Genomic DNA, 18,651 nt, shown 5'->3' on the forward strand with positions numbered 1-18,651 from the left:
GGCACTTTGCCTTTCTCACAGAGTGTAGGATGCTGGCCTGGCTTGTAGTGGATACCAAGGGGTACTTACACTCTGTACCAGGTCCAGTTATCTCTTATTAGTGTAGAAGAGGTGTTTCTGAGGTACCCAGGGTATTGGGGTTTCAGGAGATCCCTATGGGCTGCAGCATTTCTTTTGCCACCCATAGGGAGCTCTGACAATTCTTACACAGGCCTGCCACTGCAGCCTGAGTGAAATAACGTCCACGTTATTTCACAGCCATTTACCACTGCACTTAAGTAACTTATAAGTCACCTATATGTCTAACCTTTACCTGGTAAAGGTTGGGTGCTAAGTTACTTAGTGTGTGGGCACCCTGGCACTAGCCAAGGTGCCCCCACATCGTTCAGGGCAAATTCCCCGGACTTTGTGAGTGCGGGGACACCATTACACGCGTGCACTATACATAGGTCACTACCTTTGTATATCGTCACAATGGTGACTCCGAACATGGCCATGTAACATGTTCAAGATCATGGAATTGTCACCCCAATGCCATTCTGGCATTGGGGAGACAATTCCATGATCCCCCGAGTCTCTAGCACACACCCGGGTACTGCCAAACTGCCTTTCCCGGGGTTTCACTGCAGCTGCTGCTGCTGCCAACCCCTCAGACAGGTTTCTGCCCTCCTGGGGTCCAGCCAGGCTTGGCCCAGGAAGGCAGAACAAAGGACTTCCTCAGTGAGAGGGTATTACACCCTCTCCCTTTGGAAAAAGGTGTTAGGGCTGGGGAGGAGTAGCCTCCCCCAGCCTCTGGAAATGCTTTCATGGGCACAGATGGTGCCCATTTCTGCATAAGCCAGTCTACACCGGTTCAGGGATCCCCCAGCCCTGCTCTGGCGCGAAACTGGACAAAGGAAAGGGGAGTGACCACTCCCCTGACCTGCACCTCCCCTGGGAGGTGCCCAGAGCTCCTCCAGTGTGCTCCAGACCTCTGCCATCTTGGAAACAGAGGTGCTGCTAGCACACTGGACTGCTCTGAGTGGCCAGTGCAAGCAGGTGACGTCAGAGACTCCTTCTGATAGGCTCTTACCTGTGTTGCTAGCCTATCCTCCTTCCTAGGTAGCCAAACCTCCTTTTCTGGCTATTTATGGTCTCTGCTTTGGGGAATTCTTTAGATAACGAATGCAAGAGCTCATCAGAGTTCCTCTACATCTCTCTCTTCACCTTCTGCCAAGGAATCGACCGCTGACTGCTCTGGAAGCCTGCAAAACTGCAACAAAGTAGCAAAGACGACTACTGCTACCTTGTAACGCTGATCCGGCCGCCTTCTCGACTGTTTTCCTGGTGGTGCATGCTGTGGGGGTAGTCTGCCTCCTCTCTGCACTAGAAGCTCAGAAGAAATCTCCCGTGGGTCGATGGAATCTTCTCCCTGCAACCGCAGGCACCAAAAGACTGCATCACCGGTCCTCTGGGTCTCCTCTCAGCACGACGAGCGAGGTCCCTTTAACTCAGCAACTCTGTCCAAGTGACTCCCACAGTCCAGTGACTCTTCAGTCCAAGTTTGGTGGAGGTAAGTCCTTGCCTCCCCACGCTAGACTGCATTGCTGGGTACCGCGTGATTTGCAGCTGCTCCGGCTCCTGTGCACTCTTCCAGGATTTCCTTTGTGCACAGCCAAGCCTGGGTCCCCGACACTCTAACCTGCAGTGCACGACCTCCTGAGTTGTCCTCCGGCGTCGTGGGACCTTCCTTTGTGACTTCGGGTGAGCTCCGGTTCACTCCACTTCGTAGTGCCTGTTCTGGTACTTCTGCCGGTGCTGCTTGCTTCTGAGTGGGCTCTTTGTCTTGCTGGACTCCCCCTCTGTCTCCTCACACAATTGGCGACATCCTGGTCCCTCCTGGGCCACAGCAGCATCCAAAAACCCTAACCGTGACCCTTGCAGCTAGCAAAGCTTGTTTGCAGTCTTTCTGCACGGAAACACCTCTGCAAGTCTCTTCACGAAGTGGGACATCCATCCTCCAAAGGAGAAGTTTCTAGCCTTTGTCGTACTTGCAGAATCCACAGCTTCTACCATCCGGTGGCAGCTTCTTTGCACCCACAGCTGGCATTTCCTGGGCATCTGCCCACTCCCGACTTGATCGTGACTCTTGGACTTGGTCCCCTTGTTCCACAGGTACTCTCGTCAGGAAATCCATTGTTGTTGCATTGCTGGTGTTGGTCTTCCTTGCTGAATTCCCCTATCACTACTTCTGTGCTCTTTGAGGAACTTAGGTGCATTTTGCACCCACTTTTCAGGGTCTTGGGGTGGGGTATTTTTCTAACCCTCACTGTTTTCTTACAGTCCCAACGACCCTTTACAAGGTCACATAGGTTTGGGGTCCATTCGTGGTTCGCATTCCACTTCTAGAGTATATGGTTTGTGTTGCCCCTGTACCTATGTGCTCTCATTGCAACCTATTGTGACTATACATTGTTTGCACTGTTTTCTATTGCTATTACTGCATATTTTGGTATTGTGTACATATATCTTGTGTATATTTGCTATCCTCATACTGAGGGTACTCACTGAGATACTCTGGCATATTGTCATAAAAATAAAGTACCTTTATTTTTAGTATATCTGTGTATTGTGTTTTCTTATGATATTGTGCATATGACACCAGTGGTATAGTAGGAGCTTTACACGCCTCCTACTTCAGCCTAAGCTGCTCTGCTAAGCTACCTTTTCTATCAGCCTAAGCTGCTAGACACTCCTCTACACTAATAAGGGATACCTGGAACTGGTGCAAGGTGTAAGTACCTCTTGGTACCCACTACAAGCCAGGCCAGCCTCCTACAGATATCTGCATGATTTGATGCTTTTATTGGTGGGCACAACTGACCTGGTAGAAGCTCATAAAGTACCTTTAGCTGTAATATCTCTTGACGTGGTGTAGGCCTTCAATTAGGTTGATTGGGTGTTTCTTTGGGACTGTCTACTAAGTTTGGAATACCCTCCAAAGTGGTATAGGCTATACGGAAAGTTTATGAAGCCCCACAGCACAAGAGTCCAAGCAAATGGGACCCTATCTAACTAAATTCAAATAGGAGGAGGAATGTGACAAGGGTGCCTGCTTTCAGCTTTATTATTCAATCTATATATAGGGTCCTATGTACAGCAACTAAGTCAAGATGCAAATATACCTCCTTTTAAATTTAATGGATACAAAAAAACAAGACACTTTGGGGCTCATTCTGAGCCCGGCGGGCGGCGGGAGCCGCCCGCCAGGAGGGAGCCGCCAAATGACCGCACCGCGGTCAAAAGACCGCGGCGGCCATTCAGACATTTCCTCTGGGCCGGCGGGCGCTCTCCAAAAGAGCGCCCGCCGGCCCAGAGGAAATGCCCCTGCAACGAGGACGCCTGCTCAGAATTGAGCCGGCGTAGTTGCAGGGGTGCGACGGGTGCAGTTTGCACCCGTCGCGTATTTCAGTGTCTGCATTGCAGACACTGAAATACACAGTGGGGCCCTCTTACGGGGGCCCCTGCAGTGCCCATGCCATTGGCATGGGCACTGCAGGGGCCCCCAGGGGCCCCGCGGCACCCCCTACCGCCATCCTGTTCCTGGCGGGAGACCCGCCAGGAACAGGATGGCGGTAGGGGGTGTCAGAATCCCCATGGCGGCGGAGCACGCTCCGCCGCCATGGAGGATTCCCCCGAGCAGCGGGAAGTCGGCGGGAGACCGCCGACTTTCCGCTTCTGACCGCGGCTGAACCGCCGCGGTCAGAATGCTCGTGGGAGCACCGCCAGCCTGTTGGCGGTGCTCCCGTGGTCGGTGGCCCTGGCGGCCACCGGCCGCCAGGGTCAGAATGACCCCCTTTATACTGACAATATCATCACATATATCAGGTTCAAACAAAGCAAAACGCAGGTAGCAAAGGTGACATTAGAGCGTAGGACTTAATCAGGTTATCAACTAAATAAACAAAAACCCTGAGGTTATGGAATGTAATATCCCCCTAAAGTCCTCCACTCAAATTAATGTGAAAGAAACAAGGTACTAGGGAATCACAATAACTCATGATTAAAGCAAAATTCCATTAATAAATGTAGTTAGAATCTCCAAAGAAACTGACGACCCTTTAACAAAATGGCTCAATCTCCCACTGACCATCTACGGAAGGGTTACCTAAATAAAATGACTATCCTCCCCAAGGCTGTCCTTTTGTATTATTGCATACTATTAGAGTTGATAAAAGGCACATCTCCAAAATACAGGGCAATCTGCCTAGTTTTATTTGGGTTTCAAAGGCATAAGGTTGTTCAAGAAAAGAGTGAGGACACTGAAGAAATGTGGACCTTTTTATTTTATTTTTGGGCTTTTCAGTTAAAAAATTGCTGTATGCAAATAACCTTTCTACACAAGTCGAATACAGGGCGAATGTTACACTACTAAAAGATGTAGATCAAGGAAAAGCCTTTCTGTACGGGTTGTTGCACCTAAATTCTTTACGAAAGTACTCCTTAAGACACTCCAGACAAATAGTAAAGTGTGGTATAATATCATGCTAAAAAGGGATTTACCATATTATAGCACTAGATCTCTAATCTTAGAATCATGAGGAATTCTATGTTGGTGTGACCTGATTGAGAAGATGACACTGAAATCATGGGTAGACCTACTACAGGATGCAGCAATGACAATATCAAGGATTAAATATGTACCACTTCAGTCATGGAATGCTACCCACAATTAGGATCAGCATAACTACTTGGACATTGAAATTCACAGCAATAAGATACCAAAGAAAGAAAAAGGCATAATGTTCTATGGATGAAACAAGAAAAATGAATCACACATATTTATATGGACTCTTTATGCCACAGAGAATGCTGCTTCTCTCAAAATAAATCACTTTTTTACACCTCATAGGTTATATTGGATGCCACAGTAAATTCCAAAAATCCTAGTAGGAGGTTTGTAGAAAGTGTGGCACTCCAAAACCAGATGATGTTCATTTGTTTGTGAGCTGCCCAGAACTGATATCTTACTGGGATGAAGTTCAATTCTCACAAATATTTTTCAAGAGTTAAGGTAAACCCAGCGATAATTTTATTTAGAATAGTGCTTAAATACTCAGGCCCTTTGTGAGTCTGGCGGTCCTGGGACCGCCAGACTTGCAGTGGTGGTCGGTCCGCCACCAAAGCAGTGGTCCGGCCTCCACATTGTGACCGTTGCAGAGCTGCCCGGTCCGACCACCTGCACTGCCAGGTTTCCACTGGTGAGCAGCCTTGGGGTGCCAGTAGTCTTAATGAGCCAGGGATTACGAGTCCCCTCTCTGCCGGCTTTTGCATGGCGGTTCTACCGCCATGCAAAGGCTGGCGGAGACGGGGTGCCTGGGGCCCCATGGACAGTGCAGTGAAGGGGCACCCATGGACAGCCCCTCCATGCTTTTCACTGCCTGAATTACAAGCAGTGAAAAGCGCGACGGGTGGTGTTGCACCCAACGCACCGCAACATTGGCCCCAGTTTGATTACAAGCCGGTGTCAATGTTGTGGCCTGTCTCCCGCTGGCTCAGCGTGAAACTCATAATAGGGCCAGCGGGCAGAAAACTAGAGTGGCATTTTTCTGTCCTAAAGAGTTTGGTGGGCTGCCTCTGCCGCCAGCCAAACTCAAAATGAGGCCCTGAATTATTGTACTGAAAAAAAAAGCCAATATGCACTTGTTTTAATTGATAATATTGTGTTGACAGGAGATTTGTACAAAATAAATTTCACCCAATATGCCTTTGACCTTAGATTGGTTAAGCAAATTATACCCAACCTATGAAAGCGATACCCAATATGCTAAACAAAAAAAGTTCAAATTATTTAACTGCTACCAGACATCAGCATCAAGAAAACAAAAATTCAAATAATTGTAACTGAAGCCTCAACAAAAATCCAATTACACCTAAAAACGTCTGAAACGTGGTGACTCGATAGCCAGTACCATTAGTCACACTATGGACCGCATCAAAAAGGTGCATGTGCGACTGGGTCTGGTTCCGAGAGAAAAGATCCAAACCGACTTGCATCGCTAGGTGATGCGAACTTAAAAAAAATTATATCACACTATTGTTCTACCGGCCCTATAATTAAAAGGTATAAGTCCTGCAAAAGCACAACAGTGTTTCTTTGCGCCAGCTCCATAAATCCCTGCGCAAATAGGTAGGTTTCTGAATCCTTCATCCTACACATGCCCCCAAACACTAGCAACATCCCATACCATGCAACAGCACAAGAGCCTCACTGGAGTAGCCAGCTTGGCAGGATATAGCAAGCTTTTGAGGTCTTGGGTCCAGTTTTGGCCTTGCTAGACAAGGAGAATGCCAGGGCCATGCACTCAGAGCCCTGCAAACCACTTCCACCACCACCCCCACCCCCACCCCTGATCCATGAAGCCTAGGTCCTCCTTAAAGTCTGAGCATGCGGATGCCATAAGCAATGTTCTGACTACTGTAAGGCTACAAAAAGGTCTCATTAAAGACACTGACCGGCAGGAACATTGTAATAGAACGTTCCTGCTGGACAGACCAGCAGAAACAGTGCTACGAGATAGCACTCAGCTCCATTAAAGGAGCCGAGTGCTATCTCGTAGCACAGAGGGATCTGACCAGCACCCTCGGAAGCAGACAGACAGTGCGCATTCCAATGATTCTGGGCAGGGGGGCTCCTGTACATGCCCATCCCCCTCCAGCACACCCTCACCGCCATGGAAAGGCTGAAGGTGAGGGGAGTTGTAATCAGCCAGGCGGCACAGAGTTCAGCGCCGCCCTGGCTGAGTACAACTCAGACTGCCGTCACCACGGTGGGAGCCATGTTCCTGGTGGGGATGGTGTTTCACTGGTGGGTCCACCAGCCAGAGTTGTAATTGGGCGGACCTCAGACTGCCACTCTCGTAATGAGGCCCTAAGAGTTGTATAGAATTAATTTAAAGTATTTTATTTATTTTTAATAAATGTTACTGCTACATTAAATGTTTAATTTAAAAAAAGGTTAATAAAACAATTTTAAATACATTTATAACCGTTTTATTTTTCGAAATTTCATTTAACATTAAATAAAATGTAATTATATATTTTTTAAATAAAAATTGTTACATTACATTTAAAATGTTAAAAAGTTGATAAAACATTTATGAATACATTAACTATGTTTTATTATTTTAAATGTAACATTAAATAAAATGCAATTATAATTTTTAACAGTTTAAATAATTTAATTTAAGATCAGTTCCTATGGGTTTTTATTTTAAGTTCCTACTGCCATCATTTTCTGAGGGCGGTTTTGCAGTACCTGTGCCATAGGTGGTGCTAGACTTACTCCAGCTCTGAGCTAGAACATTTTTGACTCTTTTAGGTCATTTTGGCTATAGTAACTATATAAGTGGAGTCGGTAAGTTGCAACAGGCGTACTCTTTTGTGGGTTTGTTCCAGACTCTTCCTAGCCCCTTCCCTAAACCTCCTTTAACTTCTCCTTACTGCTTCCTTAACCCCTACCCTTTAGTAATAGGTATTCCCCATTTTCAGCCACCCCACCGCCCTTACCATACTTACTACTAAAACATAAACATATGTGTGTCCTGAAGTCGGGGGTAGATAGCTGTGCAGAAAACATAGGAGAGGTGGAACCTCCACACGTAGGTTTGTGAACAGCATTTTGTTGTACATCAGTCATACTATTGTTGTTCTACTAAGCATACTACAAAACGCAATGTGTGGAGTTGGCCCACTGCGGCATGTAGTGATTTAACAGAAAAGCAATCTGTTGCCCAGACAGGCTCTTTATGGCCTGCACGAGTAGAATTATAAGTGCATACAATGCCTTCAACTATCCGTCAGCAATCTGTAACAGTTACTGCACTATGATTTCTACCTCTTTTCTACCCTGTACACCACAGCTGCCTTTTCCATCCTTCCTTACTTTCCAAAAAAAACCTAATGAAGACTACGCAGCACACAGTATCAGTTCTTAGGGTGAGCTCATAGTGTTTTGGGAAAATTATTCCATTCACAAATATCCCTGGTCACTCCCACTTCTGTTCATTTCGCGGTTCAACCCTGGTCACCCTTTCTCCTCTTGTCTCAGCTATGCCTCCCCGGCGACTTGTAGGCAGTCAATAGGGTGGTATAAAGCATTATACACATAGCATCATACAAGGTAATCTTGCTCAAATCTACACATGCAACCGCTCACTCAAAAAAGAACTTGGCACAAAAATAGTCAGCCCCTCACGTTTTTGCAACACTGTGCTTTGTAGGCGTTTTTGTGCATTAATAATGTTTATTTTTCACATTTACACATGAAATTACATGTGTACACTTATCTGATTTTATTGCTTTTGACCTATTAACATGCCTTTCCTTGGCATAAGGTAATTATGCCTCAGCTAGGCCTCAGCATCTTCTTTAAAATGGATGTCTCTCCCTGCACATTCACTGTTCAATATTTCTGGTGCACATAGTTAAGAAAAGTTATGTATATTTCTGAATGACGTTCTCCAAGAAGTCTCTATCGCATGGGCTCAGCAATGTTTCAACCTTCCAAGTTTTATTCTGCCTCCCTGCTCTATTGCATTCATTCACAATAGTTCACTGTTGTTTTATAACTAGTTTGCACTCCCCGAACGACATTAGCCTAGAGGGGGCGGAATCAATATTTATAAAGTGCTTAGGTGGAAAGGTACTATGACATTTACTATTTCTGTGCTCTGATTTGCTAAAATTTTATTATTTTGCTCACACCATGATGAACCTGCCGTTTTCATACTGTTCTATGAGACGATTTCCTATATAAACCCTCAAATTTGGGGGTGAGCCAAAGACCTTTCAGAGGCTAATAGGGATTCTGTACTGATATTGCTGCTCATTGAAACTTAGATTATCCTCGATTTTGCCTATAATTATGTATTGCCCTATTCCTGTGAGTCTTTCGGGAAATTACTTTATGAATCTGCATTTCTGTATTGTACTTTAACTTTTGTAATAAATCTTTCTAAATTGTCTTATTCTGCCTTAGAACTAACCTACTCAGTCTGTCCTTTCTTATTTAGTTGTATTTTTTTTTTTTTGCACATTATGGTGGGACACTTTGCCTTATGAAATTGAGGTTTAACACTGTCCCCAAATCATTCCACCCGTGGGCTTGCTATTGAAGTGTCTTTTGGGTTGTAAGATTTTCTAGGTTCCCCGCACCCGCAAAAATTTGGTAGCAGACGATGGTTAGAATATCGGGGTGTTTTTACAGATTCCTTTTTGCCCTGTCCCTAATATGGCTTTTGTCTACATTCCTGCGTCCACAGTGAATGTTTCTTTGTGGATTATTTGCTGATGTTGCAGTGGCTGTGCTTAACACTGTCCCCAATGCACCTACCCGTGGGCATTCTACTGTGGTATCTTTTAAGGTGTAAGTTTTCATGGGGTTGTCTGTGCACTGAGAAGCTGCCACTACTTCTAGCTTCCCTGTGCAATGATTAGAAGGAATTGAGTTAGCAAGAAACACTGCAAATCAAAATGTGTTTACTTAAAAAATACTCTTCCTTGATGCCATCTTGCACTGGTTGTGAAAGCTTAGAAAATCCAGTACTGAGACCGAACTATCAATGGAAGTATCTCCATGTCTGTATCACTAGCCTGCAGCGCAAAGCTTTCCAATCCAAAGGCTAGTGACAATACATTGATTTAATTCCTGACATTGTGGCCAGCTTCCATATTTTATTTAAAAAAATGCAAAAACAAAAAATAACAATAATATCTACACCCTGTTCAACATTAAATAATAACTGAGCAAATATTTGCTGATATGGAGAAAGGGAATGTGAAAGAACAGTTGTAAAGGAGAGAAAAATGTGCTTTTAGCAGGGGTGGGAAGTAAATACTTAACTTACTGCCATCAATTAAATCAAAAATGTACTTCCCTTCTGTAAAATTATTTCTGGTGGACACATAATCATCCTGCATATTACTCACCTTCTGAATTATCTCTCCACCCTTCAATCTGTTTATAAATTTCCTTCCCATCAACGGCTCCCCAGCACTGACGGATGGTGTCATGTGCCTCCAGCCACAATTCTGCCTCAAAACAGAACACCGGAGTATATTGGGTTCCAATTGGTGTGCTGGTGTGAGTTCCTGGACCTTTTCCACAGCCAAGCAAGGTGTGCAGTGAGGAAGCAGCAGAGCAAACACAGCAACAAATAACAAATAAGGTATACAGTATACGTTACTCAGAAAGGTGGTTGATGCTGAACGTCGCACATCTGAAACAGAGAGCTCTAAAATAGCATATCATATGTACAGTCATGTGAAGGGTGCCAGCCTGGTACGGAAACCCAACCACCATGGGTTTCGAGATGCACAAACACAGGCGGGAAAACAAACAACCTATGTCATGTGCTGCAGAATACACAATGCAAGAAAACACGAGCAACCAGGGCACTCCAAAATGATAAGTCCAAGATGAGTAAATTTGCAGAAGATACTTTAATCCTTAGTAATAGGAAGTCAAGTAGATACTCAAAGATACTCAAGTCCATATGTTAGAACAGGTATATGAGAGTTCAGAAACAGCCAACACGTGTTTCGTCCTCACGGACTTCTTCAAGGCTCAAAAGCTATCATTTGAGTAACCAAAATACTTCTGTTAAAGCTCCAAAGGTGATTCTATATAATCCATCAAAGTGAAGAAGCGTCCCTTATGATAAAGGGAAAAGTACTCTTCCAAAGCAGAGGGACTGTTCCGTAGAGTGTATCCGTAGTATAGGATAAAACTATGACAACGGCCTAAGTAGACCCAGTCTGTACTGCCCCAGAATCCGGGAGTCAGGAAGAAGCGGCGTGTGTGATTAACCGCAGCGCATGATACCGCTGCCGTGTTCAGTGAGGCAACCCAGTTCTTCACTTTGATGGATTACTCATCGTTTTTTTTATATAGAATCACCTTTGGAGCTTTAACAGAAGTATTTTGGTTACTCAAATGATAGCTTTTGAGCCTTGAAGAAGTCTGTGAGGACGAAACACGTGTTGGCTGTTTCTGAACTCTCATATACCTGTTCTAACATATGGACTTGAGTATCTTTGAGTATCTACTCGACTTCCTATTACTAAGGATTAAAGCATCTTCTGCAAATTTACTCATCTTGGACTTATCATTTTGGAGTGCCCTGGTTGCTCGTGTTTTCTTGCATAAGGCGTACAGTATGTTTGCATAGCTTGGTATCCTATTAGCCAGCTGAGGAATCTGCATGAGAACTATGTATCTACCAGAAGTAATCTTACAGAAAGTAAGTAACATTTTTATGATGGATACATCTTCCTACAGATTCCTTTCCTACAAATTTCTATCCTAATAATTACTTACATCAAATCTACAGAGGTTTACATGCCCTGTGCCATAGACTTCTTTACCACAAGGCATTTGGCTTAGTCAGTGTTCAAATACAGAAGGGATTCTACAGGTGAGACAGAGAGAGAGCTTCTGCCCTGCCTCAATAATGTGTGGAAAAACAGGAACTGACACCAGCATGCTGGCTGGTGCCTCATTTATGCTGTGTTTTAATGCCTGTAGGCAGAGTTGCTTTTGGACCAGCTTGCAAAAGTGTTCCCAAATCGTCTTAAACCTGGAGAGATAATTCATAAGGGGAGGAATCTGTGGGAAGATGTATCAATCAGAACACTATTTTGCGTCACATCTGTAGTAACTATTTTCTCACCTAGTACTCAACATAAATACTGCTTCAAACATCCTGTCACTGTGAATTAGTCTGCCAAAAATCATACGACAAGTTTCAAAAGAGCTTAAACATTTTGATTTTAATCAATGTGGTCTCTGTAAGAACCCTCATGAAATCCCCCAACAAACTGAAATATCAGCAGCCAGCAGAGGAACGTGTAACAAAGGCACTTGAAACAGTACGATGACAGCACTTAGGAAATATAGGCTGTAACCACTGGTCTTTCATATAAAAAAAGATTAACTGCAGTGACCCCATTTACAAATTCAAAAACTGAATGTGCATGAATACCATCAAACTGTCTTTACGCACAAACTATTCAACAAGAACCATTCACACGTAGTTGCTTCATTTTGGCAATTCTAGTAATCAAGTGCTGTAACTGTATTGCTGTAGAAGATTAGGTGCATATAAACTGATCTCATGTTTCCATCATTATCTTTACTGCTTGCAGTAACGTAACAAACTGTGTCCCTCAACTAAACAGAACCAAAGCTACGGATCAGCAGAGGCTGAGAACACCTGGCCTAGTTGAGTGTTAGAGCCACGATTTAGCCTTCCCCTCTCCTGCTTTACTGCTGCTGCTGCTTTTGCTGGAGCATGGTTTTGCTTTCTTCTCTTTCAAGCTCCCTTGGTTGCTCTGAGTGTTGTATATCTGGATTGCTAGGTCAAGGCGCTCCTGAGCCACTCTAATCTCCCGCTGCAGGTTCTCCAGGTTGGGTGGGATGTTCTCATCATGGCTCCCATACTGCTGTTCCTGAGCAATGTTAGCTTTGTTCTGCTTGTAGGCCATCTTAGCATTGGAGAGTTCAGTGTACTGGATCTGATCTGGCTTAACTGCAATATTGTACCCAGGGGGCGCAGAAGGTGTATTCCAAGTAAATGGATATGCGTAGGAAGTTGGTTCTTCCAGCACTTTCTTCTTGCTGCTCAGAGTGTCTCGAATGGTCCCAAATCCCAAATGAATCATTTCCAACACATTCAGAAGTAAACACAGGCAACTCACCCCATACATTATAAGTAGAAAAATAGTTTTCTCGGTGGGCCTTGAAACAAAACAGTCCACTGTGTGGTTGCAAGGAGCTGTGCTGCAGGTAAATTTAGGGATAACCTCAAATCCGTACAAGAAATATTGTCCAACAAGAAAAGCAATCTCAAAAGCAGTCCTGATGAGTAGCTGCAGCACATAGATTTTCATGAGGCCGTCAGCCCGAATTCGTCGGCGGCCATCATGTTTAGCTTTGTCATTGTCTGGGCTCTGGGTCTCTTTTTCACTTTCCATCTCCATTTCTGGGTACATCATGGGATCCTCCTCATGGTCATCTTCGGTCTCTTCCAGGGCTCGGTTCCTCTTCCACCGAACAGCAGTATTTTTGCCTTTGGACCTTTTCTCATTGCGCTCTGCCATTCTGGCGATTTTGTGAATAGCATAGCACAGGTACAGTAAGGATGGCGTTGTCACTAGAATGATCTGGAAGACCCAGAACCTTACATGGGATAAGGGTGCAAAGGCATCGTAGCAGACGTTCTCGCATCCCGGTGACTGTGTGTTGCACACAAACTTGCTCTGCTCGTCGTAGTATATTGATTCGCCACCAACAACAGTCAGGACGATGCGAAACACAATCAAGATGGTCAGCCATATCTTGCCAACAAAGGTCGAGTGGTTGTGGATCTCCTCTAGCAGGCGAGTGAGGAAGCTCCAGCTCATGATCACAAAATCTTATCACCCTGAAAATGAAACAAAAAGAAACATTATCAGTAAGAAAACAATGGATCAGAAGATGATGTGACTTTCAACAGGTCTCTCTGAGATAGTGAACTTTCTAGAGACAGAAGCAGGAAATGTAGTCAGAAGATTGGTTTGATGTTGGGTGTTACCTTGCAAGGAATCAGTTTGAAGAACTTTAGGCTATAGCAGCATCAATGACTGATGCTGAGGCGTCATTCAGTGGTCCCACTTAGACATAGTATGCTGGACCCAGCAAGGATATATACTATAGGCTTAAATTAAGCTGCCTCAGTCAGGCAGGATTACCTCAGTGCTCGTTTCTGCAATGGTAGGAGGAATGGTACCACTCAAGAACTATCTGCTCTAAGGCCATGTACCAAATCCAGCCTCGGCAACTTAACTCACAGCGAAAGTGAACAAGTGAAAAGTAAAGAGTGGTGGGACCAAACCAAACCTGTAGTAAAAAGTAACTTGTTAGAAAAGAAAGGTTTACAACACACACACACTTCAACTGAGATTGATGTAGTTATGCTCGCTAATAAACTGAGTTGAAGCTACGTCAATGGTACATGCACTTATTCTGAATACTTTATTTGTAGTCAGTGTGCTGATTTGCATTAGCAAACACAATAAGGTAAAACCTGGTGATATTGGTGATGGAGCCCATGCAAGAACAAAAGAAAGCTATTTGTGCTCATCTCCTCATGAATGCAATTGCTAAACGGGCTCAAAACTGTCTGCCCTTATTTTTAGTGTTAAATACCTGGGATGCTCAGAATACTAGCCAAACAAAGAGATAACCTCTGTTTTCAAAGGTGCTGATCGTGAATTTACAAAGACACAGAACAAAAAACAAGTGGGCCAGTGTTTTGTTTTCCTGATCATTAAAAGTCATAAAGAGTATTTTTTACATTATTTTTGTTGGAATATGGTAAAATACACTTAGGGGGTCATTATGATCCCAGCGGTGAGTGTTACTGTGGCGGTAGTATCGCCAACAGGCTGGCGGTACATGCCGCCACATTATGAGAATGTGTTCTCCACTCATACCGCCATGGTGGTATCAGCCGCCGGGTCGGGATGTCAATCTCCAGCCTGGCGGCCAGCACAGTCCCTCCAGTGGCATTATGAGCCTGCCTACAACCATGGTTTTCGTGGTGAAAACCATTGCAGTAGGCCCTACCGGTGACAGGGAATTCCTTTCCTGTCACTGGTAGGCGGCTCCCCCACCCCCCAAACACTTACCTGACACCCCACAGCCCCCTCAATCCAAATAACTCCCTCACCCCCTTAAGCACATTAACCCCCCCACTCTGTCATTCAAATACACCCCCCACACCAATCCAAACACACACACACCCACCCCCTCCGACCTTCTCACTCACCCCCCACCCACACACACACACCTGCAGACACGCACCACACATACACCCAATCACTCACACTGGCATGCACGCATTCATACACGCATACTTCCAGACATGCTCACACACAATCTCACTGACAGGCAGATATGCACTCACTTCACCATTCTTACACGCATTCAACCATGCAAACAACACAACACACACAGACGCATTCACACACTCACTCACACATATATACGCACACTAAGACACAGACACACACACACAACACCCCCTACCCTCCTCCCCTGTCAGAAGCCCGCCTTACTTTGCACAAGGAGGTCTTCCGGCAGGGAATAGGAAGGGGCGCTCGCCAGCAGAACACTGCCAGGCCGTATTACTTGTCATAATACGGCTGGCAGCGTTCAACTAGCGTGGCAGGCTGGGGGCAGCAGCGCCACCTTACCACCATGGGCCACCATGAACACTGCTGGATTTCCACCTTCCTGTGGCGGAAGTCTGGCAGTGCTCATAATCTGGCAGGTGGATGGTAGACGTGGTAGTGGTATTTTGGCACCCGTCACCGCGGCAGTAGGCAGGTTTTACCACCAAAGTCAAAATGACCACCTTAATTTCTAAACTGTATTGTATGATGTAGCACTACACTATTTAAATGGTCTCCACGTTATACGCTGTCTGACAGAATAATTATGGTACAATACCACTTCATTTTAAACTGAAATAGCAAGTATATTAATTATAGAAGAAGTAGAGGTATCCAACTATCCTCCTTTCACCACTTTTTATACACCAGAAGTTAAAACACTTAGGATACTAGAACAAGAACAAAGAAAGTACTTTCCTAGAACTGCAGTGTGATATCATTTAAAAACTCAAGCAGAATTATCAGAATTATCCCAAACATTTTCTTTACATTTTGAAATATAGAAGTAATTGCCTTATGCTGCCACTTTGGCATAATCAAATCTATGAAAAGACCAGATCAAGATATGCCCAAGCGAGCCACTTTCACCACCTTTCATCCTCCAGAAGTAAAAACACGTAGGGTACTTGAATAAGAACAAAAGGTTAATTTCCTGTAACGTCAGTGTGATATAAATAGAAGCCACAAATTACTATCAGAATGATCCCAAATATTTTCTTCACGTTTTGAGGTAATTACCTTTGTCGCCCTTTGGTATGATCCAGTCTATGAAAAGACCAAACCAAGAAGGCCTCCTACGTACAATAGTGGGCAGGAGAAGCAATAGATGATCACTTTCTGAAAACAATGTAAGAAATAGTATTCCTTGAGCTAAAGGCTCATTATGAGACTGAGGATGGGAGTGTCCAGGGTAACATGTATATAACAAATATTTATTAAAGAAATGTCTAATACGTGCATCAAACATCCTCCAACGCAGATGAGTGTGAGACAATAATAGTGAATCAATTTTAATAAGCTGTAGCGAAAATAAGGGTAATGTTTGCATGTGAAGATCAAGCACTGAGGACAAATGGGATGGCTGACTTCAAATGTAAGGTTTCCACGTTTCTAACACTAGTTTTCATATGAAAAGTCCCAACACCTATTCCACATTTTACTGCTATTATGGATGGGTTGTTGCAGTATGGATGGGCTGACTGATAGGTTACTTGGATCACTGAAAAGGGTACAGCCACTGGAATAACAACCACATACTGCAGTAGTTTGATGAGAAATCAGTCCATCGCCGGTGGTGTTTTTCTTTTTTAAAAGAGACTTGGTAGATAGAGACACCTGACAATGAGCAGCAAATGTACCTTGAACTTTTCACTGCCCATAGCTCTTCTGTTGACAAACAAAATATGGCAGATGATGAATTCAAATAAGCTGTAGCGAAAATAAGGCTAATGTTTGCATGTGAAGATCAAGCACAGATGACAAATGGGATGGCTGACTTCAAATGTAAGGTTTCCACGTTTCTAACACTAGTTTTCATATGAAAAGTCCCAACACCTATGCCACATTTTACTGCTATTATGGATGGGTTGTTGCAGTAGGGATGGGCTGACTGATAGGTTACTTGGATCACTGAAAAGGGTACAGCCACTGGAATAACAACCACATACTGCAGTAGTTTGATGAGAAATCAGTTCCATCGCCGGTGGTGTTTTTTTTTTAAAAGAGACTTGATAGATAGAGACACCTGACAATGAGCAGCAAATGTACCTTGAACTTTTCACTGCCCATAGCTCTTCTGTTGACAAACAAAATATGGCAGATGATGAATTCACTTTTTAACCCCTTCGCTGCCAGGCCTTTTCCCCCTCAGGTGCCAGGCCTTTTTTTGGCTATTTGGGGCAGTTTGCACTTAGGCCCTCATAACTTATTGTCCACATAAGTTACCAGCGCCAAATTTGTGTCCTTTTTACCCAACATCCTAGGGATTCTAGCGGTACCCAGTTTGTTGGTTTCCCTGGAGAAGACCAAGAAATTAGCCAAAATACAGCAAAAATTTCGTTTAAAAAAAATGGGAAAAAGGTCTGCAGAAGGCAGCTTGTGTTTTTTTTCCCTGAAAATGGAATCAACAAAGGTATTGCGGTGCTAAAATCACCATTTTCCCAGCTTTCAGGAACAGGCAGACTTGAATCAGAAAACTACATTTTTCAACACAATTTTGGCATTTTACTGGGGCATACCCCATTTTTACAATTTTTTGTACTTTTAGCCTCCTTCCAGTAAGTGACAGAAATGGGTGTGAAACCAGTGCTGGATCCCGGACAGCTAAACATTTCTAAAAAGTAGACAAAATTCTGAATTCAGCAATGGGTTATTTGTGTCGATCCTACAGAAAATACCAGCTGAAATAAAAAAGTATTAAAATTGAAGGACAAAAACAGCAATTTTTCGCCACATTCTACTCTGTAACTTTTTCATGCGATGTCAGATTTTTGAAAACAATATACCATTACGTCTGCTGGACTTTTCTGGTTGTGTGGATATATAGGGTTTGTAGGTTCTTCAAGAACTCTAGGTACCCAGAGCCAATAAACGAGCTGCACCTTGCAATGGATTTTCATTGTATACCGGGTATACAGCAATTCATTTGGTGAAATATAAAGAGAGAAAAACATGTATTATTTCCAAAATGGGCACAAGATAAGGTGTTGAGAAGCAGCGGTTATTTGCACATCTCTTAATTCTGGGGGTTCCCATAGTTGCATAAGAATTACAGGGCATTTCTCAAATAGACGTCTTTTTTACACGCTGTCTTATATTTGGAAAGAAAAAATGTAGAGAAAGACAAGGGACAATAACACTTGTTCTGCTATTTTCTGTTCCCCCAAGTCTCCCAATAAGAATGGTACCTCGCTTGTGTGGGTAGGCCTAATGCCTGCGACAGGAAACGCAACATGGACACTTCACATTTGTACATTGAAATCTGACGTGTTTTTTGGAAAGTTCCTAGCTGTGGATTTTGGCCTCTAGCTCAGCCGGCACCTAGGGAAACCTATGAAACCTGAGCATTTTTTAAAACTAGACACCTATGGGAATCCAGGATGGGATGACTTGTTGGGCTGTCGCCAGGTTCTATTACCCAGAAACCTTTGCAAACCTCATAATTTGACAAAAAAAAAAACTTTTTCCTCACTTTTCAGTGATAGAAAGTTCTGTAATCTGAGAGGAGCCACAAATTTCCTTCCACCCAGCATTCCTCCAAGTCTCCCAATAGAAATGGTACCCCACTTGTGTGGGTAGGCCTAGTACCTGCGACAGAAAATGCCCCAAAACACAACATGGATACATCACATTTTCCCCAAAGAAAACAGACCTGTTTTTTGCAAAGTGTCTAGCTGT

General features: G+C 44.0%; 1 protein-coding gene across 1 annotated transcript in view; it reads right to left on the reverse strand.

Annotated features, from left to right (window-relative positions):
• Positions 1-11,784: 11,784 nt before the first annotated feature.
• GJC1 (gap junction protein gamma 1) overlaps positions 11,785-18,651 on the reverse strand; it is a 94,775-nt gene continuing 87,908 nt past the window's right edge. The window contains exon 3 of the mRNA XM_069237934.1: positions 11,785-13,463. Within this exon, the coding sequence (XP_069094035.1) occupies positions 12,271-13,443 (1,173 nt within the window). The 5' untranslated portion in view covers positions 13,444-13,463 and the 3' untranslated portion in view covers positions 11,785-12,270. The remainder of the gene's footprint in view (positions 13,464-18,651) is intronic.

The sequence above is a fragment of the Pleurodeles waltl genome, chromosome 6, assembly GCF_031143425.1.
Source record: "Pleurodeles waltl isolate 20211129_DDA chromosome 6, aPleWal1.hap1.20221129, whole genome shotgun sequence".
NCBI classification, from domain to species: Eukaryota; Metazoa; Chordata; class Amphibia; order Caudata; family Salamandridae; genus Pleurodeles; species Pleurodeles waltl.